This window comes from Anthonomus grandis, chromosome 1, assembly GCF_022605725.1.
Source record: "Anthonomus grandis grandis chromosome 1, icAntGran1.3, whole genome shotgun sequence".
In the NCBI taxonomy this organism is placed as follows: domain Eukaryota; kingdom Metazoa; phylum Arthropoda; class Insecta; order Coleoptera; family Curculionidae; genus Anthonomus; species Anthonomus grandis.
Genome location: NC_065546.1, coordinates 25,762,752 through 25,784,502, shown reverse-complemented (window position 1 = coordinate 25,784,502; position 21,751 = coordinate 25,762,752). Strand labels below are relative to the sequence as shown.

Below are 21,751 nucleotides of genomic sequence, written 5' to 3'. Positions count from 1 at the left end.
GGAAAAAATTGGTATGTAGCAACGTTAGTCTAACGTAGTATGTCATAACGTGGATTTCTTGTTTTATGGGAGTCTGCTCTCCTTACTTCCATTGTTTAGTATTATTGCTTTTTATTTTAGGCCTTGCGACTGACTTGATTCCCGTGATTGTGTGTTGGTAAGAGCACACGTAAATTTGACGCCCACTCAAAGAAAGCAAATGGTATAGTTCGCCTAAAATATGGCTTGCAATTGATTTCTCGAAACCTCTTTTAATTTATAAAGCCATGATTTGATAAATTCGTAACAGCATGCTTAAGATTCATTAGGAAACTTAGCGAGGGTTTTTTGCGGTTTTTCTTATCATCATTTCTTTGATTATTACTGCCTAACTTTACCACTGCTTTGAGGGTGTAATGGTTTGGAGTTCCATGAAGTACCATCTGTGACACCAGCCTGGTTTCCAAATCACACGGACTATGGAGAATTCTAACGCCATTATCGGCCATTATGTTGGTGCTCACATTTGAATAACAAATTTAAAAAAGACCATCCATGTCTTGGTGAGGCTGCACATGCCTGACTTAAAACTGGGACAATGCAGGCCCTTTATTTTATTATAACTACTTTATCCATAATTTTTTAAATTTTTAAATCAATAATACATTTTGTAAAACTGTTTGGATATAATTTACATTTTTAATACTACCTCACCTAACAAGGTTCTTGAACTAACAAGGTTATTGGTATACAATATTTTAATTTTAAGTTATAATTGAACTTAACGTGTATATTTTATATTTTGATTATTTTTTTATATTATTTAATTACATATTGTGGATTTTCCCCCAAAGAACAGTAATTTAGGTTTTATACTGTATTTCATTCAGATAGAAAATAAAGAAAAAATATGATATTTTCGTATAAAAAAAAGACGTCGTTGGAAATTGGTTTTTCTCGAATAACTTTGAAAGTATTTGGTATAATTTAATACAAATTTTACGTAAACACTACTAAGGAGCTCTTAAAAGGGAGTCCTTAAAATACATTTATCTTGTTTATTTTACCAGGGGCGGACTAGGTTGCACATTATAATGCTTCAATTTTTAACACCCTGTATGATAAAGACTATGAAATAATAAATATGGATAACTCGACAAATTCATCCATTATCCTAAAGATGCTGGTCATACTTTTATAAAAGGTAAAAACACAAAATCTAGAGCGTCACAGAAACATTTAACAAAACGATAAAGGTTACATGTTTCGCTCGACTAGAGCATCATCAGACCTATAATAATTCAGCTGATGTAACCCTATATATAAAATGTATTTTCAGTATGTGAACAAGTATAAATGATCATTTAATTTTATCAAATAACAAACAAACTATGTCAAAACTTTTAGGTCGTTTACTTATTTTGGACCAATCTCGTCACAACTATCCCGCTTTTTTTCTCCCTTTGGCATAACCCCAGCTTTTAAAACCAATAATACATTAAAAAGACATCTAATTAAAACTAAAGATAAACTACCCCCGCTATCTTCTCCGGGAGTTTATGAGATGTAAATTTAGGTGTAAAGAGTGCTCTGCAATGTACATCGGTTAGTCTGGTAGGATGATTTTTACTAGGATTAGTGAACACAAGGCACAATATATTAAATTTAAAAATACCGATATCACAATCACCAGATCGGCTTTTGTTTATCACCTCCTCGACTTCAAACACAATTTTCCTGACAGCCAAAATATAAAAATACTTCATTAGTGGAATAAAAGTAAAAAACTAGACTTGCTGGAGACAATGGAAATTAGTAAAGATTTTAAAAGCCCAGATCTGTCCTGTGTTAATGAATGGTCTGAATTTGATAGCGACCAAGTTTTTAATAACCTTAAATAATTCTCAAATGATGGTTAGATTTCAGAAATGTATAAGGTGATTTGATTGTTTAGTTGAGTTCTTTGTACATAGATAGTGCCACTTTATTGTAAGCTTTGTTTATTTATATGTTAGGTGTTTTGTGTATGTTATAGTAAATTTTTGTTAAATTTTCCTTTTTTCGGGTTACATAATCTTAATAATTATAGGTGTGATGATGCTCTAGTCGAGCGAAACATGTAACCTTTATTATTTTATTAAATGTTTCTGTGATGCTGTAGCTTTTGTGTTTTTACCTTTTATAAAAAAAATAAATAAATATGGATAGCTTGAACCATAAACTAAAGAAAAGGCATTCTTGTTTGTTATCAATAAAATGAATCGAAGATTTAAGAGTGTTTTGACTGTAAATTTTTTCCAGAATACCATATTTATAATAAGAATACAGAAATTCGAATTTTGTCGAAAGTTGCTATTGTTTTGAACAACCCCTTTGCGCTTGGCAAACAAGGGGCTGTGATAGGCTTTTAGTTGAAAAACATATATTTCTTTATTTCTCTCATTTCTGCTTCTCATCCTGATAATCCGACGAGATTAAACACTTGAAATTAATCGTTCTTCATTAATTAATGATTATATATCGTGACCGCGAACGACTGGCAAACATGGCTGTTTTTCTGTTTGACTGTTCACCCCACAGCCACCGACACATTCTGTTATGAGAGTAGTTCTCACATTATCATTTAAGATATTACCAAATTTATACAAGAAATTAAACCACTTTAACGGCTAAACCTTAAGGCTTTGGATAGTATTTACATGAGAGGATTAAGAAAGGTATTAACACTTTAAGATTAAACAGCTGTCTACCATTGCCAACCCAGGAATAAAACAAAAATTGGCTGAGCTTACTAGTTAGTTTATTAGTTGAAAAGTTGACTAGTTTAACAAAAGATAAGAAACTGATTTGGCACAAAATTAATATCTGGCCTTAAAATATCTGTTTATTTATTTTTTTTAAGTATTTGCACATTTGTGTCGGTAGCACTGGGAGTTAATGGTGATCGGATATCGGAATGGTGATAGATGTTTACACGGTAGTTTAAAACTGTTTAAAACCGAATTATCCACTTATTTATCATTCCATTAATATTCCATTTTATAATCGTCAGTCAGATGTAAAGTTTTCTTATCAATAAACCCATATGAAAAGCTTGTAAAGAAAATCACTGTTAGCATTTTTGCAGGTGAAATTTGTCATACATGTTATCTGTTTCAAAAATGGTTTGGCTCCATTCATTAAATAATTTAGTTCATTTTATAATATATACTAGTATTTTTTTTAGATAATGCAACTAAAAATTTCATCATTTCTAAATTTATTAATAATGTTTAGAAATCTTTATTTTATTTTTTGTTGGTAAATGTCTAAATGATTGGAGACTATTGAATGGATAGAACATTGAAAATAAATGCATTTCAACCTTATAATAAATATTAATGTCAGACCATATCTATATTCAAAATAATAATGCAAAATAATCTTACTTTTTTATCGCATCATAATATACAGTATCGCTCTGCAAATTTTCTTTTAAATATACGCACAGATCGTCTTTTTTCGCATCGAGCATGCCCATAAGTGATAAATCTTAGGATCTTATTTGAAGTGATCATGTAAAACATGCCATAAACACAACAGACACAGATTAATTAATTAATTAATCCTATAGATATCCACAAATTGATAAGCACAGAATATAAAAACAAATTGCTGAGATGCTAGAAAAAGACATTAAACGTCAGTCATCCAGCCCTTACATATGGATAGTGCCTAAAAAACTATGCTAATCAACACACATGGAGACTAGCAATTGATTGTCGAAAAATCAATAAAAATGTAATGATGATTAAAAGGCCGTTCTTAATATTAATGATATTTTGGATAAAGTAGTACCATCCATACCATACTTTACAAATCAATCTTGGGATTTGTAAAGATTGATGATAAAGATTTGAAGAGGGATCTTGCCAAATATTTTGCTAAATTAACCAAACCAATGACACACTGCTTAAAAAATGACTAGTGATTCATACTAAACAATTTTTAGATTGCTTTCAAATCTTCAAAAATGTTTTTACATTTGAACCAGTTTGAGCCCAAATTTTGAAAAACCATTTGAACTTATAAATGATGATATGTTAATATGTGTGAAATTTGAAAAATAAATATAATCAAAATTTAACTTAGCACCAACTACATTTATAATTATAACTATTATTATTATAAACTATTTGAACAAATTCATATTGACAGTTTCAAGATTGATAACTACAGTTTTCTTGATATACCGAGATATATCCCTTGACTAGTGTTACAGGAATAGCAATAATTAAAAACCTATTAAATTTAGTTTCACATTCGCCCAGTAAAATAAGGAATATCCCCCAAAATAACTGGCGGCAAAAATCGGCCAATGCAGTTTATAGTTATCGTTACTAAAAATTGAATCGAACTGCAGTAGTTAATACTGATCATAAAATATACTTTTTTTTCCAAATTTTTAAACAATGAGTATTTTTATTTAAGTCACGCCGCTGTATTAAATATTCTACTCTGCATAATTTATATGATACACAACAGATTGATTTTGATATGTTGACGTGATACAAAAAATGTATGTGCAAAACAAATTCATTCACTACACTTTCTACATTTAAATACGTTACATTTATGTACCTTATTTTGAAAAAAGTGGTTGAAAATCAAAAAAACAATGCTTTTGCCACAATTTTTACATGTCAGCAATTTTTTAAACAAAATAATATATTATATAAGTTTTCCAAGCAACATAATTTATAAGAAATTTCATCACGAACAATTTGTATCAACCTTCAGTCTACATTAAATATTAACCGAGATGATTGCCGCGCTGATAACAAAAAAAAATTAATTTCAAGATGGCGGATAATGCACACAACAAATTAACTAGAAAACTCAGATTTAACAACTTCAAGTGGCGGTCTTTAAAATTGCAGTAGCCGATTTTTGCCGCCAATTATTTCGTGGAAACTTATTATATTTTGATGTCGAAGATTACTGGGCTACATCATGAAATACCCCTGAAAATAATTTGTGATAAAGGTACTGAATTTAAAAATAAACACGTTAAAAATGTCGGTTCACTTTATAAAATAGAACTCCATTATACTACAGCGAAGAACAATAATTCAAATTCTCCCGTGGAACGTTGTCATTCAACACTACTAGAACATTATCAATGCCTCAAATAAATTCGCTTCAGAACAATTAATAATTAATATACAAGCTTTTTTAGTATACAACAATTCCATTCATAACATTACGAAATTTACCCCATTTGAAATAACTAAGGAACATATAAATTAAACTAATCTTTTTGATATTAATGATCATGATCTTAGACTATATCCAAAATCATAAAGAAGCTGGTAAAAGAATTTATGCTAAAATCTCTGAATCAATAAATCAAAGAGAGCATTACTAACGAAAGAAATTAAAAACGTGAAGATTCTCTGGAATTTAAAATTAATAGACCAGCCAATATTAAAACCAAATTTCGAAGTAAGTAATTACCTATATTTGAGAATATATAAATAAATTATCAAACCTCATAAAATTATTAACAAAAAAAGGTTCATCCCATAAAGGATTTGCAAGGAAACTTAAATCTAAAGGAAATATTTTTTTAGAGGAAATGACCTTAATGAAGACAATTCTAATGTTGGCTCTTCTACTTCTAGTAATGAGTAGTGAAGATGTCCAACTCACAACTGTTAAAAATCCTGTAATTCCAATTAAGTAAGGAAATGCTTGGATCTTATATAATAAACATATATTCTTACATAGATTTATTTATTATAAAAGTACAATTAGAAAAAATAATTAAGTCATTTAACATTTTAATCTCTAACATATTAATAAATAATGCTACTAATAATCATATATTACCTTCTATCAACATCAGAGTGTTTACTTTTTAGAACAAAATATATAAATAATATAATTAAAAATAAATAAACTAAAAAATCTAAGCCAATAGCAAAGAACTAGGAAGGAACTTTTAAATATTGTAGGGGAAGCACAAAGACAGCTTTTTGGAACTCGGATTCAGAAAATGGTATCGTAATCGATTGTTCTCCCCCTTCCTAAAGAGCGGGCTGCCCAAAAGTTGTTTGGAGAATTTCAAACAACTTCTTGGATAATTATTCCCAAAAATTTTTATGCTCCAGTTCCAACCAGTGTCCTCCCTTTTCCAGGTTTTATCGCTAACACAGCATGTTGGTTCTGGGCCTTTGAGTTTATTGCTGGCCCGCTTTATTGCAAGTTAAGTTGCCCTTTGTTATTGTGTTGTGTCGTCATGTTCTGTGCTAGGATTATCCCTAGCCTGTTTTGATCCTTGGCTATGTCCGCAAGATCCTTTCAGCAGTTTTGTATAGTCTTGGACCTAATTTCAAACTGGCCTAGAGCGTTTGCTGCTGCCTAGTCTCCTGTAATGATTGCGAAGGGTCGGCTCCTCGGCGCCCCTTCTCTCATTAGTTGGACACAGGTTTAGATTCCTAGTATAATTGCCTGTAGGTCTGTTAATTCCAGGCCCAGGTTCAGCGTGAGTTGCCTGCCCTGTTGTCCATCCTGTAGCACGGCCAAATATCCATCCAAGTATATCCATAATCGAGTATAATTAAAAACGAGTTCAAAGAGGATAATCTTTGGGAATTTATTAACGATTCCATAAATGATACATTTGAATATCTAATGTTTAAAAGGTTGTTTTCACTAAATTAATTTATATTGTCAGAATGTAATCATCTTTTCTTGATAATTTAGAAGAGGCTGTTATTTACCAAATTAAACTCGCTACATAATTCCAATATTTCACTATATTCGGGTATATGGGTTTTTTAAAAAACAAAGCATTTATTTGTAAAGAAAAATAAAGCTTATTCTGAACTCAGAATACGCTATTAAAGTTTAAACAGTGATATTAGATGTCGATATTAAAAATAAATTAAATAATTTCAAATAGTTTCTATCTTTACTTACCGATGATCTCGTGAAATGGCATTACGTAGCCATCCATAACTATCACAGGAATGCAATTGGCGGCCATGGCCTCGCTCAGTATAAACTGACTCATTCTTTTGCCTCGAAATACAAGACAGAAAGTAGATTCTCTTAACACCTGGGGATATTCATAAATGGTTCTGGAATTAATTTCACAGCGTTTTGTATAGATATGTGGGCTACATCGATCCAGAAGTAGTAAAGCATCATTTTGGTATTTACTAAGTTGCTGCAGTACAGCCGAAAAGTAAGGATCAATGTCAATTTGACTCGCAATAACTTTCCAATTTCTGTAATAGAAGCGAAAAAAAAATTAAAATACTTAAAAAGTATTTATTTGCATAAATAAAAATCTTCTAAAATATTTAGTTTACAATATAGCCGAACGAATACCTGACATACCGGGGCGAATCTTAAAGAACTGATTGAGACTTTTGCAAGCCAATATAACGGAATCTACCAGAGTTATGGATTAAACGGCCTTAAATATTAAAACAGACCGCTACCGGACGCACCTGAGAATGCGGCATCAAGGAGCAAAAAAAATTCAGCACCAACAAGCAAAGAAAAATCAAACAAGTCAACATTTACCCCTGCTCAGTTAGCATTTGAAAGGAAATTGAGCGTCCCATGATCCGGTTATTAATTGCCTTACAAAACCAAAGAAAGATAGTCTAGTAAAGAATCATATATCTCAGAGAAAAACCCACAACGCGAAAATTTAATTACCTACGGTTTCCAAGCATTGAAAATTAGAAAAGAATATAAGTCGTACCATGAGTTATTTTACGGTGCTTTTTCACGTTCCAAAACATATCCCGTTTACTACCTGCTTTACAAAACCGAAGAAAGATAAGCCAATTAACAGTTTCAAAAGTAAATAAAATAGAGAGAGGCGGAACAGTAATAATAACTGTTGCTAAATTAATATGACAAATGGGAAACGCTATGCTTGGAAGCGGCAGATTAACTATCAACAAGTAGCTCTTACCTAATTCACAAACTGTGAAGAATAAATGAAAATAATGAAAAGTAATACTGCTGAAAAACCGGAAAATAATGTGTATTTTGCTTGCATTTTTACGTTTCCTAGACCGTGAACGCAACTGGTTGCGCTAACAGTCTAGGAAATGTAATGCGCATCCATGAGCTCCGTTCCCTACACAGCGTGTGCAACAAAGTGATGCTTACATTGATTGGTATTATATAATTTAATGTAGGTCACAAAGGTGATAAAAATATAGATTATTCGTACTGTTTTATTGTTATTTATTTACTTATTGTAGAATATTAGCAAAACAGCATAGTAACATAAGAAAAAATAATATTATTTTATGGTAACGTTCGTTATTAAGCTAATTTTAATTTATTATTTAACAAAAGAATAAAAATTGTAAAAATATGTATACAGTGGTGGTCACAAAATCAAAAACACCCCAATGTGTTAAAAAATATAATAGACCTCTGTAAAACACGTCAACTGAGAATTATTGGGTTGAAGTTTCCAAATGCGCTATTAGTTCTTTAATAATTGCTAGAGTAATATATTTTTTTATAATTTCAGGGTGTTTCTACTTTTATGACCACAACTTGTACATGATGCGGTACAGGCAGTAAAAAATATTAATGACTACTTTCATGCCCAATGGCATTTGTTTTATTAAGATCAATATTTTTACTTAAAGATCTCATCTTTTTTGACCTCTTCTTTTTGTTCCTTAAAACTTCCAACTTTGAAGGCCTACCAGCCTGTATTGCCCTAACGCAGGATGTAAACTTTGAGTGGCACGCCGCGCAATAGAAATGGGTTGCACTTTTATCTTTCTCGTTCTTTTAAAATTACACATGCCTGTGCAAATATTAGTAAACAAGTCAACATTTTCGATATTTTCAATTTTTTTATTAAGTTTAAAAATGTGTTCTAGCATAAATCTAGATTGATTCCCTTGAGCAAAATTAAAAGTTGTTTAGATTTAATTTAAATTTTAATAGCTGCATCTGGTATTCAGCAGAGAATTCATTATGATCTGAGGTAGCTTCTATCATTTCATATGATATAGGTTCAGCTATATCATTTGCTTCCATTGGCTTGTTGAACTCATTGTTGCTTTTTTGTTATCATCATTATTTGTTGAATCATTATCCATTCCCATGAAAAAAGAATTGTCTACTCCACTACCTAAAGCTAATGTCGCTAACGCAACGCGGTCTTGATAAATCAAATCAGGAGCATGCGATAGATTTGCACAACTATTGTAAACTGCGCACAAATGTTTACAAAATTGCCCGCCTACTCCATCTGAACAATCACATTGCTCTGTTTGAATGTTAACAGTGTATAAAATATGTTCGTCGAATTCAGAATTAGCAGTATATTCAAAGTCGCTTTCTTTAGTAGCATTTAGTGTGGTACATTTATTGGCAAATTTCTTGAAATAAATTTGAAGTGACTTTTTTCTAGAATTCGCAGAAGAAATCAATTTTTGTTGGATTGATTAGATTGGAAAAATTGTGCCATAGAATAAATATTAAAATCTACCAAAGACACAGAATTAAAAGCTTTAGATCTCTTCAGGATTAGGTCTTTAAAAATATGTATGGAGACTTCTACTATATTAGTCGTATTGTGGCCTCTAGTTGTCAAGTCAGTCCGAAAGCAATGGCACCATTCTGAATTTCTTTTCCACATTTCTTTGAAATAGTTTAAAAATAATGGATATTTTTTGGATAGTTGGCTGCTGCATAATTCGTCTTTGAATGGATTACAGTCAATTTTATTTTTTGCGTATAGAACATCACGAAATTTTTGCATAAGAGGACGTCGATCTGTTTTTTCAATTCCATGTGACTGGTCCCATACAGCTTGCATTACATGAAAAGTTCAGAGTAATGTAGTAGGAAATATGACATAGGAAATATAGCGTGTAGCGCATTTATTTCTGCAATTGAATCACATCCCGGGACTTCTTTAAGTTTTTGAAAACAAAATTCATATACTTGCTGTGTTTGATAACTGTGGATCACACAGCCGAGAGGTACACCACCAACTTTAGAAGCACAAAAAAGGAATTTTATAGAATTACCTATTTGATCGCATGATCCACTGCTGTCAACAAAAACAATTTTACGAGAAAAATGGATACTGTGAGCTCTAAACATTAAGGGCGTTATTATAACACAGCAAAATGGCTCTTCGCTGACAAACATCTTAATTCTGTGACCTTCAAAGTGAGTTTTTTTCTCAATCAACTTTTGAAATACACTTATGCTTGTTTTTTCTCCATAATTTTCTTTCCTATAAATTTTTAAAAGTTAAAACTGGAGGCAACATATTACTTAAGCAAAAATACGTATTAACTCCATTGGTCATATAAATGATAAATTGAGCGTTCCATAGGATTTACTTGGGCATTGGCAAGAGTTTCACATATTTTATTACTTGGTGTTGTAGCCATGTCTACGTACGACAGATTTTTGAAAGCTCTTTAGTTTTTGCTGATATTGACTTGTTTGATGATTTAAAGATGATTTTATTTATTAAGGTAAATATAGGCAAAAGTATTTTTCTTGTTAGAACATAGACATCTATAGACTATCAAGGTCTAGACCTTGATGGTCTATAGACTGTTCTAATGGTTGATAGACTGTATAGACTGTTCTATATATTATCATATGCATGTTTACAGTATAAAAATATTTTAAACCAGTATAAGAATATTTTAATATTTTATCCTGGGTGATGTTAATGTTAATCATTTAACAAATAATATTTTACTTGATTGTCTTACAGCTTATGATTTTACTTAGTTAATAAATGAGCCTACTTTTATTGCTGGTATTGCACAAACACTAAATAATGTTAGAAGCACGGCAATACTTAATGTGGGAAATATTCATTAAAAGACGAGAAATGAAATTATTAACGCCCCACCAAAAATTGTACTGTTGTATGTTGCTGATTGTATTGTTGATAGAGTACTTTTGGATTAGACGTTTTGCTGTTAGTTAAAAACTATTTTAAAAGTTAACGTTTGCAAATAAAATCATTTGTATGATTTTATTTTAATTAAAAGACGAATTATTTTTAATTTATGATTTTATCGAGGGTTGTATAATAAAATGTAAGAGACAGTGTACAAGTTAAATAGATAAGCTAGTGATAAGGAAATTTTGTATAAAGACTACTAGATTTATGTATTTATTTGTAGTAAGATTTGCTTATTACATATTTTCAAAATGCATTGTCTACGTGATATACCTAGTAATAATGAAAATATTAAATCTGCATTGGTGGAATATCTGATGAAATAAGTAATAAATCGATACTCTATGGACCTACTATGGATGAGTTCAAAGAAAAGTTGAGTGTCTACAGTCTGATGAAATCAAACTGTTTCAAGGCATACAGAAAGTAATAGAGATCAAAAACAAATTCGCTCAACTAGTCGCTTAACAGATGTCAATAGCATTGAAGGTGTAACTTCTAACAAGATGCGAAAACATATACAAATTGGTGGTTTATACATAAACTGCTTGATAGACACAGGAAGTCAGGTTAATTTATTAAAAGAGAATATTTACAAAAGCATTGGTTCACCTTTTCTAGAAACATCAACAATAGCTTAAGTGGCTTTGGACATTCCAGTGTTGCCACCCTAGGATTTTTTTAATGTAATTTTCTGATGGATAATCAAGTATTCATTTCTCCATTTTATGTTGTATCTGATAAAAATATGGGAAAGAATGATTGCATAATTGGACTAGAATTTTTAGAAAACGTTGATATGAGCATTACACAAAATGGCGTGCAAGTAACAAAACAATCTATGAAAGTTACGAGAGAAGAAAAAGAAATCCTTCATATAAACACAATTGATGAAGTTGAATTAGATATTGGATTAATAAATGAAAGTATAAAACAAGAAGTTAAAGAAATTGTATCTATGTGCCTGAAAAAAGAATGACGATAAATGTTGAAATGAAAATTTTAAAGACAGAATGAACCAATATATGCATCCCCAAGACGTTTACCATTTTTTGAAAGGCAAATTGTTGACGAACAAGTGCAAAAATGGATCGAAGAAGGCATAGTGGAAGCTTGTAGTTCCGACTACGCAACTCCAGTTGTAGTAATTAGAAAGAAAGATGGTTCCTCTAGAGTATGCATAGATTATCGAAAATGTAACCTCAAGATCGTGAAGGACAGATATCTGTTGCCATTGATTAAAGATCAATTAGACAAACTACAAGACGCTAGAATTTTTAGTACGTTGGACCCGTTGGATCTAAAAAACGGGTCGATTTTTCCACGTGTCAGTTGAAGCAGAGCCGTAAATATACGTCATTTGTGACCCATCAAGGCCAGTTTCAATTTTTTAAGGTACCATTTGGTTCATGTAAATCGCCAGCTGTTTTTCAACGATTTATTAATATAATTTTTAAAAATTTGTCAAACAAAGAAATCGTATTACCATACATGGATGATCTTATTCTACCAGCAGCTAACCAATATGAAGGTTTAACTAGATTAAAATTGGTGTTAAATACAGCTAAACACTATGGCTTGGAGATGAATTGGAAAAAATATCATTTTCTCAAACAAAGTGTTAAATTTTTGGGACGTCGAATGAAAAACGAACGACTTTTTCCATCTCAATATAAAACGAAAGCTGTGCAAGATTTTCCACGACATAAAACAAGTTCAAAGTTTTTTAGGACTCACGGGCTTTTTCAGAAAGTTAATTCCATTTTACTTGCAAGAAAAGCGCGTATGTAAGCCGGTTCTACAAATTTATAAACAAGAAGCAGAAATGGAGCTTCAGACTGATGCTTCTGTAGATGGATATGGAGGTATATTGATGCAAAAGTCATGATGATAACCTAATGCATCCAATTTACTTTTTTAGCAAAAAGACGACAGACGCTGATACAAAATATTCATCTTACGAATTGGAAGTTTTAGCGATCATTGAAGCTTTAACGAGTGTATCTGTTAGGACATTCATTTAAAATAGTGACAGATTGCACCGCATTTCAAAAAACTATTTCCAAGAAAGAATTACCTACACGTATTACTCGTTAAGCATTACTTTTAGAAGACTTTAACTACACGATTGTACATAGATTTGGATCTGCCATGCGTCATGTGGATGCATTAAGTATGTATCCAATAATGACGATTGCTATGGATAGCCTAAATAATAGGATTAAAAGATTACAGGAAAAAGACACTGAAATAAAAGCTATTAAGGAGTTAATTAAAGATAAGATGACAAGGCTTTTGAAAATTATATATATATATATTAAAAGATGATGTTGTTTATAAATAATATATTATTTGATTAATGACGAGGATTTTTTAGTTGTTCCGAAGCAAATTCAAAGCGACATAATAAGGAAAGCTCACGAAGAAGGTCATTTCTCAGTTAAGAAAACAGAAGATGCAATCACAAGAGAGTATTACATTGCAGCTTTAAAATATAAGATAGAGAGAATAATAAGTTCATGCGTGCCATTTATTTTGTCAAATAGAAAAAGAGGAATTACCACCTCTGCATAAAGACTGTGCATATTGACCACTTAGGATCGTTGGAGAATACCCATAAAAATTAACATCACATTTTTGCTATTATTGACTCTTGCGAAGTTTGTATGTTTATACCCTAGTAAATCGACAACGACTAAACAAGTTAATGCAAAGTTAGGGTTGCAAAGAAAAAACTTTGGTAATATAATTAATATTATATCAGACCGAGGGACTGCTTTTACGTCAAAAGAATTTAAAGATTACTGCAAACAAAACGATATTTATCATCATACCATTATAACAGGCTTACCAATAGCCAACGGCCCAATTGAAAGAATTCATTCAATTATAGTTTCAGTTATATCAAAAACGCCAGTGGATAATCCTGAAAAATAGTATCAACAAGTAGATGACGTACAAAGAGCTATAAATTCGATCTATTAAAGGAGCTCCTTATGTGTTACTAATAGGTGTTAGAATGAGGAATAAAACAGAATACAAAATTAAAGAGCTGCTAGAACAAGAAGCAAAAAACCAGTTCGAAGAAGATAGAGATGAATTAAAAAGAGAAGCGAAAAAGCAACTGATGACTTGTATTTTACAAGAAGAAAATAAAAAGACGTATAATTTAAGAAGAAAGAAAGCAAGGAAATATTAAATTGGTGATCTAGTTGCGATTAAGAGGACTTAAATAGGGCCAGGTACCAAGCCAAGACCAAAGTTCTTGGGACCATATAAGATAATTAAGACAAAACCTAATAAAACTTATGATGTGCAAAAAGAGGGATATTATGATGGACTGGTTAAGAGTTCAACCACTGCCAAATATATGAAACCACGGGTTTCATACCACGACGAAGACGATGAAGAAAATTCAGGAAGATTCGAGTCGAATGTGGCACAGGATGGCCGAGTAGTGGAAAATATTAATTAAAAGACGAGAAATAAAATAATTAACGCCCTCCTTATCCTAAAATTTCCTAGACTCGATCACTTGATCGAACGATCTGTGACCGCCGCCTGGAGGAAGAAAAACCACCGGCAACAGTGCGAGAATAATTATTACAAATAACGAAAGAAAATTTTAAGTTAAGACGCTCGTATCAATTAAAGACGGTTATTTTAAGACGATTAACGACGTTTAGTTATAAACTATATTAGAATAGTGTAAAAACCTGTAAATAATGTGTAAATAAACTGTGCACATAAAGTTAACCAGTGTTTTCCTGTCGTTGGAGCAAAACAATTCCTATATTCACGATTTAATTATTGATTTAATTAGTGACCATCAAGCTACATTCTGTAGTATCGAGATTACGGTACAGAGTAGGGAGATAAAAACAAAACTATCGTAATTTTAAACATTTCAAAAAAAATTAGGCATTGTCAAGTTTTAAAAAGTCTAAAAACTTAGCAAATTGGGCATATTATAGACAGATACGTAATCTTGTGGTGGGAATGATTTGGCGAGAAAAAAAAAACATTATCTGCAATTTCATCAGAACTATTAATAATCTAAGTCTAAAAAATGTCTCTAATCGTTCTATTCCTTTAAATATCCAAAATCCAAATAAAATTAATGACTATTCTGCTTCAGTTTATAGCCCGTTAGGTAGTTGCCCTGAAGAAGTTGGTAATTTATAGAACAAGCGGTTTAATGCATGATCTAAATTTTTCAAGATGAGAAAATTTCTAAAATAATCTTAGACCTAAAATCAAATGCACACGGTTGTGAACAATATCAGCGTCAATGTTGCAACACTGTATTCCAAAGCTCTGTATCTCCACATATTACTCATATTACAAACTGTTGCATAGAAACTGGGTATTTCGATGGTACGTGAAAAATTTCTCTCTTAACACGGTCACCGCTAAAGTTTTGGAAAAATTTATACAGCCGCAAATTTATGACTTTTCACCTCCAATAATGTTGTTCTGCATAAGCAATTTGGGTTTAGAAAACAACATCTGTCTTACTAAACGTTACCCAAGAGATAATTTCTGCAATGGATAAAGGTGACTCCACAGCACTTATACTTGTATTGCTTGACTTTTCCAAAGTATTTGACACCTTTGTTGTCAATTCCTAGATATCGAACAGCCTTCTTTCGTCGTAATTTTCTGTGTAATGCTGTGGCAACTTACAAAGACCTTGTTCCGAATCTTTTAAAAGAGAGGTCAATAGCAGGTTTCAAGAAAAAGCTAAAGCATTTTTTAACAAAACAGAACAGCTAAACTGTCTGTATGTATTTCTTATTTTATAATTTTTGATTTTTATTGACCATTAGGTGTATATCTGTTTATTTTATATTACTATTAGTGTTACCATTATAAATGTTAATTTTTCTCTCTGTTGTGCTATATAAAATGAGTTTGCTTACATTTGTTAAAATAGGTTAAGTAGATTAGCGTTTGGCTAGACTTCGCCTATGTACACTATTAAAAAGTACAAATAAAGCCGTTATTTATTTATTTATAACATCAGACAACATCAAACCCAATCCATTAAAAATCAAAGTCATTTAACGTTATCCCATGCCAAAAACCCAAAAAGAAATGAAATCCTTTCTAGGTTTTATTGGCTACTACCGCCGATTCATTAGGAATTTTCCTAGCATTACTTTTCTTTTAACTAGGTGTTTAAGAAAAGTTAACGATAAATTCATAATGAATGATTACGAATACATTAAAGCATTTAAAAAATGCAAAGAACTTACTACAAATTCTCCGATTTTACCCGATATCCCGACTTCAGAAAATCATTTAGACTAACCACCGATGTTTCTAACATCACGCTGGGAAGTGTGCTTCACAAAACGACCATCCAATAGCCTAATATTCCCTATTAAGAACCCTTAACTCAGGTGAAAGAAATTATTCTACTATAGTCAATTAATTTCTTGCCATTATTGACTCAAAATAATACTTTTGACCTTACCTCTATGACAAATTTCACAATAGAAACTGACACAATCCTTTAGTTTGGATTTCTAAAGTCAAAGAGCCCAATTCTCGATTAACCCGATAGAAGTCAAAATTAGAAGAATTTAACATTGAGATTAAAAAAAAAGAAAGGGAAAGAAAATTTTGTAGCTGATGCTCTTTCTCGCTTTAAAATTAATGTCCATGAAAAAAAATTTTTTTTTGCAGGTACTACTGTAAAAAGTACTGCTTGGGCATATTTTGAAAAGGAGTCTACGATTATTAAAAATTAGAAAGTTTGAAAATTGAAATATGTAATGTGAAGTGTTTTGAGAGGTTTTTCGGACAAGGGTACCTTCATAAGCAATTTCACTATACAGATCGTGTTTTCGTTCGTTACTTATAGGAAACCGCATAAAGGCGAAATTTTGCAACGTCGCGCGTGTACGAGTGCCTGCGACAGAGCACCGCCCCGGCCGGCCCGAGGACGGGATTAGTAAAAATCTGACTTTCGTGGGTGCTGCGTCGTTTGGTGACAAAATGTCCCAAAATAATATGCGAAAATCCAGGCATTTTTAAAATATTTATTCTAATGCGGGTTTTATAGACATGACAATGTGTCAAACCCGCATAGAATTGTAATCTTAAAATGTTTAATATGCTGTGTTTTGCATAATGAAAATTAAAGCGTTATTCTAATAAAAAATAAAATATCAACTCTGATAAAAATATAATAAAAAATCAGAAATAAAACTCTAATAAACAAACTTAACAACATATAATTTTTTGAATAAAAGGCTCAAATAAACCGCCTTCTTTCGCTAAACAAAAACTTAACCTATCGTAAAAGTTATTTCGCACCTCCAAAAGAGTTTCAGGTAAAATGGAATTGGCACCTTCGACAATTTTATTTCGCAACTCCTCTAAATTTGTTGGCCTTCTAAATTCGTGCTTGTAAATGGTCTGCTTAAGGTAACCCCACAGATAAAAGTCATTTGGAGACAACATTGTCGCCCAAAATACCTGCCCAAACATTTAATTTCTGAGGATACTGGGTACGAAAGTGAAAACTTCTGTGCTCGTTTTCCTGAGACCATTAACGAACAATGGAAGGATTGTGTTTGCCATGTAATGGAAAAGAAGATTCATCAGAAAACAAAATATTTTTTAAAAAATATTCGTTTTCATTTACCTTTTCCATCATGGTTTTACAAAATTCCATTCTTCGCCACTGGCCTTCAGGAAATATTTCCTGAGTTTTTGAATACTTGAAACATTTGTACCCATATTTTTTCCAGATACGAGCGACAGTTTTATTGCTCATTCCCAGTTCCTCTCCAACACTTCTAGTCTTAGAACATTGAAAGGATAGAATTAGTAAACAACAACTTTGTTTGAGTCCAACATGTGCACAGGGGCAAGAGGGGCGTTTTGTTTACAAGCATATTTGCCGATTCTCTGTTGTCAAGTCGACGCAAATTTCCAACGGAGGAAATTTTTAGCTATATTTTAACAACCATTATAACGTTAATTTAACTTATTTGTGTTGTATTTTATAAGAAAATTTAAAATAAAAAGTATAAATACTACAATTAACCTATTTTATGAATAAATATAATATCCTTCAACAAGAAAAAAACAAAATTATTAACATTCTTATCCCTAAAGCTGCTTCTAAAAAATTCGAAGCGTCAACACCGGAGCTTAAGCGCCTGAGCCATACGCGTAGCGTCATCTGTCAAACGGCCTCTTTGTTTATTTTCGGGATTCGTCTATTTTCATTCATTTTTGGTTTAAAAAGGAAAAAGGCCACATTTTAGTATTTTTTTAAATTCCTAGGATGACAAAAACTTGTGTCGTGTGTGCCGCATCATGATAAATAGGTGATTCCAGCCGATCTTTTCACAAGTAAGTACCGATACTTTCATAACATCACATCATAGGGTTACCATCATCATAAACGTAGAATAGGGGATCTTATAGATATAAACCTAATAAAAACTTGAATGTGAAAGTGTGCGTAAAATACCAAAATATTTATATTTTTAAATGTACCTATCTATATATAGTTATGTTTTTTTAATATAGACATTAGGTAGATAGATGAAATTACTAATTTTTTATTGCCTTTAAAGGATTTTAAAATTTATTTAGATATTGATATCTATGTATAAAGTTAATTTTGTCTTTCCCTAAAATTTGGTCGATAATTTTTTGTTTGTTTTACCATATTGCAACTTACAATAATACATATAGTAATTGGCACCACATATTAATTTATTACTGTAATTTTTTTTGCTTTTTGATTAAATATCAAATACTTATTATAAATTGCCTAATATATGCCCAAAGGGAACAATGGATTTCATTAATGGAAATCAACACAATTAAAAAGAACATATTTGTTTGTTCAGATCACATCTTTAGAAGTGATTTCTTATATAAGGAAGATAATATTATCAGTGGCCAGACTTTATTAAAAAAATCAGCTCTACCTCAAAGGTAATTTTTTTTAAATATATTTTTCTAGTATAAAAAAAATCGTCACAAAAAGTATTAGTGTTACTCATATAAGCTTTATTTATACCTAATACTTCTTAAATTAGGTATGTGTGTAAAACTATTTTTTTACTAGGATTTCTGATGCACTGGTTAAAAACACTGCAGCCGATAATTCAGTTAATTTACCAAGTGATTTACCCTTCAAAGCTGGGTAAGGGGTAGTTTTCCTGAAGAGTGCAAAAACTTCTTTAGCTTCCAAAATGGTATATAGTACAAACAGTGAAGCTAATATAGATAAGTATGGATAATTAAAATATAATATTCTTGATACACCAAATTTTGTATAATTACAGATCTGATCATTCATCATCAACAATAACTGCATCTGAGATTAATAGTTACCGTGGGGTCTAGGTCAACAATTACTATTTCTCATCCAAGCCGTTTTTGTTTAACTGCTACTCATTCCCTGACTCTGCCAAGGAAAAGGTAAAAATACACTCAAAATAGACTACTAGTTTTATGCCATGTATCATTCTATTCTATATATCTTATTTAAAAGTGATATAGTATTTTATTGTGTTATATTTGTTTAATTAAATGCAATTAATCAAATGTATGATATTACAAAGATTCTTTATAATAACATAAATTTTATTGATCAATTGGATTATCATAATACATTTTTTTAATTTTGGTAATACTATATTTTTATGTATATTATTCTAGGGTAAAATCAAAATGATATCCTGAGGACCTAAGCACTGATGATTCCACCGTTTCAAAAGCTAAATCACTTGTCACAAAATTATGGAAAAAAAATAAAGAACAAAAAATTAAAATTCGAAGATTGCAACAAACAAATTTGCGCCAAAGAAATTGAATTAGATTTCTCAAGTCATTATTAAAATACTTAAGAAATAATAACATGATTTTCGAAAAAGCCCAACATACTACATATTTTATTTGACTTGTAAAAGTACTTGTTTGTATATTACTACTAATAAACTATCTAATCTAATCTATTGTACATAGTCTTTATTGTTAGGTAAGCTTTGTTTTTTAGTATAAATTAATATGATACAATAATTGGTATTAGGTATTATATAGGTCACTGTTAAATGTCTCAAAACCATTGTACAGGCTAAATACTCATAATAAAAATCTTATAACCTATAAAAAATCTGCAACTCCTTCACAATTTGAACATCCTTGTAGTTTTAACTCTTTCCGCTGAAGCAATACTGTCCCTTCAAAGTCGGCACCATAGAAGTATATATTATGTGATATAAAGTAAGTGATGTAAAACTGAGTTTTGTCCAATATAACAATAACAATAAAATTATGCAAAATAATAAAAATTTGTGTCTTAAAACATGATTTATTACGCAATCTATAATATTATATTAATAAAATATTTAATTTCCATAAAAATGCTGCCTTTTATTAGGACCTTCCTCTAACGAACTCCGTTAAAAAAACACATAAATAGCTCGTCAATGGTAATATTACTTATACTCAAACTCTATAATAATTAATAAAAAATTATCAGGTAAATAGTTGTTGACGACGTCACTGGTAGAGAGTGCTTGTATCGGTGGCATCAACAATGTGATCGAGCGGCGTTGCGATGCCATTACCGTTTTCTCGTTGCTTCCTACTTTATTTTCATTTATTTAACGTACATTGACTTCGATATAGAGTATCTTATCAAATTTATTTTAAAAAAATGCTTGATATTTTATTAAAGAAGAGCAGTAGTATTGTTTTGAGCCTTCGGAAACAACTGAAAATTTTTATGATATTATAAAGTGATTTTTGCCATTTCTCTATGAGCATATTTGGCATCATTGCATCAAAGATGTTGCAAGCAAACAAACCTGCCCATAGTTCCACGGCATGCTACTCCTAGCCTTTCAATGTTCTAAGCTTCTAGTGGACCGTGTCGAATTAAGTTCTAGGGTGCTGCAAACCATTTCTTCCCGCCGTTCTATATCCTGGACCACTTCAACAGGTGGTTCTTGATGTTTTGTGTGGCATTTTTCACAATCTTGAAGACAAAAAGATGTCTCAAAATTTGTAACCTCATTTAAAACCGTTTTTGCACAAGGAATCGGTCTATTTTCAAATGTCACTGAAAACAAATCTCTACATTGTACTGCCGAATTGCCTCCATAACACCATTTAATTAGATGAACTCTTCCGGAAGGGGTATAAACAGCCATAGTGAGAAAAACACGAAAATAACGCTCAAAAATTATTAATGCAACGTGCAATAACACAGCAAAGTGAGGTCTGCTGACTCCCGGTTCAAAAAATAAAAACGAAAAATTCCGCCGCCTGCAAGCCGCAACCAAGCGGTGTTGCCATTATTTTGGGTAATACGTAGCTCACGATAACACGATCTGTATAATATATATCAACAAAACGCGCACCTAGAATGACAAGATTCTAACTACATCTTTTTCCAATTTGATATTTTTGCATAAGAAGGTTCTTTACAACAAATCGAATTTTAATCACCATAACGATCTCTACTAATTATATAAAAAACCAGAACTATCTGCCACGAAATAGTGGATTTTTTTATTTTCTGTAGTTGTATCTACGTACAACCTTGTTATTGAATGCGGTTGTTACACCGATGTCACCTCCGAATCTCAATAAATAATTCCTTGATAATCCTATGTAAATTTCTGGGATTTCGGAGATGTATTAGAACCTTAAAAGTGAGAGTATCTAAAAACTGTTTGTCAAAATGGTTACATAAGCATGTTTATTGATATAAAAACGTAAGTATTAACTGCCCCAGATTACGACTAATAAGTGAGTTTAAAA

The 21,751-nt window shown here is 31.2% G+C and overlaps 1 protein-coding gene across 2 annotated transcripts in view; it reads right to left on the bottom strand.

Moving 5' to 3' along the window:
- Nucleotides 1-21,751, bottom strand: part of LOC126743580 (exostosin-2) — a 174,985-nt gene that overhangs the window by 102,971 nt on the left and 50,263 nt on the right. For both annotated transcript variants that reach the window (XM_050450748.1, XM_050450739.1), the window contains one exon: nucleotides 6,943-7,253. In XM_050450748.1, the coding sequence (XP_050306705.1) occupies nucleotides 6,943-7,253 (311 nt within the window). The remainder of the gene's footprint in view (nucleotides 1-6,942; nucleotides 7,254-21,751) is intronic.